This window comes from Peromyscus leucopus, chromosome 3 (assembly GCF_004664715.2).
Source record: "Peromyscus leucopus breed LL Stock chromosome 3, UCI_PerLeu_2.1, whole genome shotgun sequence".
Classification (NCBI taxonomy): domain Eukaryota; kingdom Metazoa; phylum Chordata; class Mammalia; order Rodentia; family Cricetidae; genus Peromyscus; species Peromyscus leucopus.
In genome coordinates this window covers 18,421,566-18,428,937 of record NC_051065.1, presented here as the reverse complement: position 1 = coordinate 18,428,937, position 7,372 = coordinate 18,421,566, and the positions used below count along the sequence as shown (strand labels likewise).

Below are 7,372 nucleotides of genomic sequence, written 5' to 3'. Positions count from 1 at the left end.
TTTTATTATTTTATTTTTTCCATGTATTATGTATTTTATTATTTCCTTTTGAGTGGATATAAGTAACTTAAAATGTTAACTTAAGTATTACAAAATCATTTGTTAATCTATTTATTTTTTTGTGATTTTTTTTTTTTTTTTTTTTAGAGAAAGCCTCACTGTGTAGACCAGACTATTCTCAAATTCACAGCAATCCATCTGCCTTTGCCTCCTGAGTGCTGGGATTAAGTGTGTGTGTGCTCTCATACCAGGCCATGTTAGAGTATTTAATATTGGGGTTAAATAAAAGGAAATCTGTAGAGAAGAGAACATCTTCCTGTTGCTTGTCTGCCTTGTATGTCTCCATTTTCATCTCACAACTCTGTGCTGAAGTTTCTATATAGTGATGAATGAATGATGGCCTATTTCATTATATCAATTAGAAATTCCATTCAATGTTTATAACACAAACCCAATTTTAAAAAAAAGTATAATAGAAGAGACTCATTTTTCTTTGTGTAATAACAGTCCACAAGGATGCAAGCCGGACCTGGAAAGGTGGCTCTCCAAAGCATGAACCCAGAACCTTCTTCCATGTCCCACATTGGTCATAGTGCATGTAGCTTTTATTAGTTACCGTGGAAAGAAGGTTGATGTTTGCGTGGTCTGCAACACTTACTGTTCTTGTCACAGTGGCATAAAACATGGCATAAAGAACATAAAGGAGGAAATACTACTTTGGTTTGTGACTTTAAAGAGTTCAGTCCACAGTTGCCTGGCCCTGTGTGTTCTACAGCAGGAGTAGATGTTAGAGAGTGCTCTTCACTTTTTGGACCATGAAATGTAAAGAGCATAGGAAGGAGTCAGGGAGAGCTATATCCTCCAAAGACACACCCCAAAGATCCTATCACCTGCTTTTCACTACCTCACATTGATTCCCTAATATTATGAATCGATCAAGGGATCAGAACCATTAGTATCTAATTGCCTAAGGAAATGACTTGAAAGAAGCACCCAGGAGTGTGCTCCAGTAATCAATCGTAGGTGCTCCTTAATCCAATCAAGTTAATCATCAAAATTACCATCACAACATCCCTGTTGTGAGAAAGGCAGTAAGTGTAGGTCAGACTGATGAAAGGACATTTCTTCCATCAAGCTTTTCTTAGGCTCTAGAGACTGAACACATGGCCAGCCATAAGTAAACAGATTTAGCTGGGTACTGGCACCCTGCAAATAATCATGCCTCTGCTAGAAAGGTGGAAAGGATATTGTTTAGACAACTAATAATGTCTGTCTTCTTATTCCATGGAGCTTTGACATAAGATTCTGCTCCCAAGAGCTTTGATACACTTTTCTGAGACATTAAATGCCACATAGGCAACAACACTAGCTGGGATTTATCTATGTTTTAAATGAGGGAGTCTAGTCAGTTTTGAGCCCTAAATATGAAGTATATTTTCCAAATAGTCATTTTTTTCTAGTTAATAATACTGAAAAAAATAGCTGCCATGAATGTTATTTCTAGGGATACTTCTAAGAGATAACTGCATGGTTAGATTATCATCATTATCAAGGTAAGATCATCAAAGAGTTGTTTAGAACAGTAAGGACTCAGGATGTATCATTGCATGAGAAAAGAATTACGTGTCACATACATAATTTCTGAGCTAGTATGTGCTTTTGTGGGTTTTTCTTTTTTTCAATTTTAGAGAAATGTCTAAAAGAGTAGCAGACAGGATCTTAAAAATGATTAAATCTAGATTATGAGATTTTTCATAACCTATCTGCATTTTTATTTGAATTGGTTTACATGTTGTGAATTGGTTTGAATGTACATGAATTGTTTTCATAAAACAATAGCTCTCTTAAAAAAACTAAGGGGGGGGGAGTGGTCATTTGATCAATATTGTTCCTATTTACACTCCCTTTTACCTGTAACTTTGCTAAAAATGACTGAACTTAGAACTTACCCTTGGGTGGGGGTTCTGATCTTTGCTAAAATGATGTCATTCTTTAGTCATTATAACTTCCAGTAGAATTAGGGATACGTAGAATCCTGAGGATGTTTTATATTTAAGAATACTTTGATCTCCGGGTTTTCCATTTTTGACTGGTGAATGATCTTGTGGAAAACTGTGTTAAGGGAGTGTTAAGGCTGAGCAAGAGTACAAAAAGAGAGGTATAGAGCTAAGGATGTCTGGGAGAGGAGTTGGCAGGTCATGGAAAGGGCACTTACCTGGATATCAAGACACCCACCCTGCCCTTCTCTTCTGGCCTGGGCCTATCAGTTTATCACTCTGCCCTCAATTTTCTCATCTGAAAAAGAGACCTTTGGATTAAAATCACTAACTTTGCTTCAAGTTTTAAACTCCCTTTCGAAGATTTGGGGGTGAGGGTGGACAGTTATTAGTGTCCTAGTAAATGGCACTAAAGCTGAATCCAAGTAAATTAAACAAGAGCCAACATACACTGTTTATTATTCCGATCAAACATACTGTCCAGAAACTTCCTACAATTACACAATAAATGGGCCATTACCTAGATCCCAGCCTGCTATGGTTTGAACGTGGCTTGTCCTTTCCAGGACTCATAGAAGGTGAGGCTAAGTAAACATGTGCTAATTAGGACTCTGACTTTAGGGATGGTTCAGTCCACTCATGTGGCAATGGATTAATGAATAAATGGATTATTTGGAGACTGCTATAAAAGCCAGTTTGGCTAGGTCTCTTTTAAGCTTTCTGTTTCCTGCCATAATATCCTGCGGCTTCAGTTCAGGACTTGAAAAACAAAAATGTCGCCACACGTAGCTCCTTGATCTTTGTCTACAATCAGCCAAAATATACCTGTTCTTTATAACAGTATCGTTAGTATTAGAGGCAGAAAATGGACTCAGATAAAGTTTAGTGTCTTATTTCAAAACCTTCACTTTTATTAGCTATGCTGTGGTGTGCTCAGAACTGCCTAAACTGAGCAAACTTTATCAAGCGGGGCACAGCCTTTCCATCCCGGGCCTGACCTTGGTTAAGGCCAGCAAAGTTTCTAGATCTTACTTCTACACCCTGCTGCCTCAACAGGTGGCGGCCCACTTCCTTTGGTGCAAAGATAAGCTTCCTGGTTCACAGCACCTTTGCCAATAAAGGGCAGAAGAGTTTTGCAAAGCTCTGAAGTACTTGCCCACTGCAGGACAGATTTAAAACGCCACCCACGCGTTCCTTCAAGAGGCTTTCCGTTACCACTGCCTGGGGGCTCTGTTCTTCTGGGGCACACATCTGGCTACACAGTCCCCTTCTGCATACTTCATTCGGCCACATTAAAGACAGAGAGATTGTGAGGGGACAAGAGGAAAAAGAGAAGGAAGGGGCTAAGACTGGGTCAGAGGTCAGCGCGGCGGTAGGGTGTGTTCTGCAGACGCCAATTCACAAAGCCCCTCTACTCGCAGTCCCTGCAAACGTCGCTTTCCCCGAGCGGACAGGCTAGCGCGGGACCCTTCACCAACCTCCCTAGGAGGGGGCTGAAACTCAACCCACGCCTCTAGGCAGCCAGGACTTCCCAGCCCCCTTCGCAGGGGGGCGGGGCGAACGCCGGACGGCCAATCCCCGCGTCCGCACGTCGCCGAGTCCCCGCCCACGCCGCCCGGGCCCCGCCCTTCCCTGGGGCTGGTGCGGCGGCCGCGACGTCAGCTCTCCGGGACCCCTGGGTGGTGACTGCGCCGTAGGCGGGGCCGCGGCCAGGCCGCGCGGCGGGCGAGGAGGGGCGGAGCGAGCGGCGGGAGCGAGCGGCGGGAGCGCGCGCCGGGCCCGCCTCGGCCGCCGCCGCTGCCGGGGGATGATCTGGGCGGCCGCGGGCGGCCCTGGCTAGCGGCCCGTGCCGGTGCTGCGGCCGGCCAGGGCAGCGGAGGTCCGAGGGTCGTGGGTCGTCCTCCTCCCCGCCTGCCGGGAGAGGGGCGAGAGGGAGCCGCGGCGGATGTCAGGTACGGCGGGCGGGCGGGCGGAGGCGCCCGAGGGCTGCGGGTCCCGGGGCTCGGCTGCCCGCGGCGGGGCGACCGAGGGGACGGGAGCGCGGCCAAACAGGTGTCTCGGGCGGCGGGCGAGCGGCCGCCCTTGCGCTCTCCTCTGCCCGGCGGCTCGGGCGGGAGGCGCCCGGGGCGGGCCGGCGCCTAGCGGTCCTGCCCCGCCGCCCCGCCCCGGCCTCCGCGCGCCCAGCGGCCGCCAGCCCTGCACTCAGGTGCCGGCACCTTCCGGCCGCTCGGGTCCCGGGTGCCTGCCTGCCTGTCGCCGGCTGGGGCGAGCTTTGTCTGCCGCTGCTTTATTATGGTTGCAAGTTTCCCTGCGGCTGAGTCGACTAGCCAGGTGTGTAGGGGGCTTGCGGCGTGCACAAGGATTTAATTTTCCCCCCTCCCCTCTGGTAACAAAGTGTGATGGGATTTCTAGACGGTCGCTAGTTAAACAGACTGCTTTGAATTTGGATATTCTCTTGGGTTGACTGTATTTCAGGAACGAGAATTGGGGATTTTTTTTTTTTCTTTTTTAATTTTTATCCCTCTTCCACTCTTCAGTGTTTAAAAACGAGCGGCGGGAATATTAAGGTTCCCCCCCCCCCACAAACACACACACACATTCTGGAAAAAGTTATTTTCCAGTCTCGTTTTTTTGTATTCATTGTAGATGCCACGATATTGCCTTTTAGTACATAACGACTAAAAACGTAGTCTGAATTAAAAAGTTACAAAGTTAGAACTTTTATGCATCAGACTGAGTAATTAGGCAACGTGTAAGGGACAGAAATATGGTAATTTACTAGAAGTTGAGCATAGACTATAGATAGCTCTGCCTGGATGCCAAGAAAAAGTGCTGTGCACATTACAAGTTGTTTGATTCTGGTGTAAGTTTGGAAGGGGAAATCTGAGTTTTTAGAAGGTATTTAGATGACAGTTTTCCAGTCTCTTAGCAGATAAATGTCAGATGAGTCTTATGCACATGATATTGTGTATTCTAAGAATTGTATATCATAAATTTTATTTTCTGCCAGTCTTGCTATATATTTTTGTACAGTTTAAATGAATATAAAGTTTCAAGTTACCAAACAGTTAACTTTTTTCACCATATGTTAAGTAAAACAGCGATTTAGGAAGACAAGTATGAGTCACTTAAAATTCAGGGCTAGTGGAGAACTACTCAGTGTCTCAGATTTTCTTGAAATTTATGTTTTCCTGTATCTTTTTACTTAGGACTAAGCATTTTGCAAATACTTTGTGGTTACTGCCTACTTGAAGTCCCCCCCCCCCCAGTTATGCTTTTAAAAAATCATCCTAACCTATAATTGTGAATAAATTTAATGTTAAGAAAATTTAGAATTTTATAAGCAGTTTATTTAAGAGTACATACAATGAGTTAATGTTTGGCTAATCATATGTGGAAGTGCTCCACTGTGCATATGTTGGCTGTACCCTGCTTGTATGTTGATGGTGCTGAAATGAACATTGTGTTATGCAGCTTGACTTTATAATCCATGGTAATGTAAAGTCCGGTCTTCTTGTGGTGAATTTTCTCTTTCTGACAGGGTATAAATAAAATGTAAGTAGAAATTGTTACCTTAATGCTGCTATTTACCTGCTACACTCAAAAGTTTTGGGTTTTCAGTACAATATTTTAAAAAGACTTTTTGAGATTTTAATAAAACAGCTAGTTGAAAATCATATCAAGGTTAAAAGAAAGATATGCGTTTTTAATACCAAATCTGGTGGGATTAAGGTCTTTTTAAAAATTAAAATTTTAAATTAACATGCAAGATAATGAGGTCCATATACATATGTCATTATACTTTGCTTTTATTCTTTTAAATGGAGAAAGAAAAACAAGACTTACTCCATAAAATGTGAAGTTAACATTTTACCTGTGTATCTGGTAAGAAACAAATGTCAAAGTATGGTTAAGTTTTTGCACCTAATTCAAATGCTGCCCCCACCCCGGGGGCGGGGTGGGGGGTGGGGGGTGGCGGTTAGGATCCTCAGCTGCATGCCAGTATCTGTGTGTGTGAAAACAAGAAGCTGTTCTTTATGAACCAGGGAATCCCATTCAAAGGTGGGAGAAACCAAGGAGAAGCCGGAAACAAATTACCCTGCCCCTGCAGTATGAAGTGCTTTGCAGGCCTGGGGAGGCAATATTGGGAGATTCTGGGTTTGGAAACCTGATTATTTTACAATGAAAGCTGAATGCTGAGGCACATTTTAGCCACAGACTTGAAAATATATCCAGCCCCATGTAGTTATTTGCATTCCTGTTTGCTGTGTTAGTTTTCTGAGGCCACCAAAACAAAGGATCAGGAACTGGGCCATTTAAGGCGTCTGCAAGCCTGTGCTGTAGAGGTTCTAGAGAATCTGCTGTGGTACTCTTAGCTTTTGTCTTTGGCTTTTATATCACTCCAGCCTCTGCCTCTGTTAGCACAGGGCACTGCCCCCATGCGGCTCTGCAACACTGATTATAAAACTGGGTCCTTGGGCTCATAGCCTCAAGCTTATAGGAACTTGTCAGAAATGCAAATTTTCGAAGTTCACTGCAGATCTCTTGATTTGGAAACTTGTAGCTAGGCTTCCAGATAGGCCGACTGATCTGATGCCTTGTTTTTAGATTGTAAGCAAGGTAAGCAAAGACACTGAGTGCTAAGGTGTGCCCAGGGAAGACCCCTGTGAAGCAAAGAGCTGGAGAATGGAACACAGGAATGTCTGAGAGAAGACGGTTTGCAGCACGTACAGCAGGCATGAAGACTGCGTGTTTAAGGAACGGAGCAAGGAGTCCAAAGCCAAAACACACCCGGGAAACAGTAGTAGGCAGGGCGCTATAAAGGTCATTTTAAGGTTTTGGCTTTTTAAATGCGCTTAGGCAGGTGGCAGGGGCTTTTGAGAAAATGGGTGACAGGATCTGATTTCAGTTGATAGGATCATTCTGGCATGCTTGCAGAAATAGACTGGAGAGGGGAGAAAGAGCGGTATTGGCTGGAAGGCTGTTGCAGTAATTGAAAGACCAAGTCCAGACCAGGGCAGAGGCAGTAGAGCCAGAAGCTAACTAGAAGAGGTACAAGACAGTGAGTGCCAAGAGTAAGCTTCTCTCCTCTGGTTTAGTAACCCCATTCCTTAAAGATAATCCATGTTGCAATTAGTCTTTCTGTATTCTTTCTAAGGTGTTTTAGTATGTATGAGAAGCTGCTCCAACAGGTTAGTGCAGGGGTGTGTGTGTGTGTGTGTGTATGTGTGTGTGTGTGTGTGTGTGTGTGTGTGTGTGTGTGTGTGTGTGTGTGTGTGTGTGTGTGTGTGTGTGTGTGTGTGTGTACAATGACATTGTGCTATGTTGGCTTCAGTACTTTATTTAAAAAAAGAAGTCTTCTATACAGTTAAAGT

General features: G+C 44.3%; 1 protein-coding gene across 2 annotated transcripts in view; it reads left to right on the top strand.

Annotated features, from left to right (window-relative positions):
- The first annotated feature begins 3,763 nt into the window (after positions 1–3,763).
- C1galt1 (core 1 synthase, glycoprotein-N-acetylgalactosamine 3-beta-galactosyltransferase 1) overlaps positions 3,764–7,372 on the top strand; it is a 40,132-nt gene continuing 36,523 nt past the window's right edge. Inside the window, exon 1 of one of the 2 annotated variants that reach the window (XM_028869844.2) lies at positions 3,764–3,949. In XM_028869844.2, the coding sequence (XP_028725677.1) occupies positions 3,943–3,949 (7 nt within the window). In that variant the 5' untranslated portion in view covers positions 3,764–3,942. Of the gene's footprint in view, positions 3,950–4,186; positions 4,329–7,372 lie in introns of those variants that run through there. The other variant, XM_028869846.2, reaches the window with a different exon arrangement.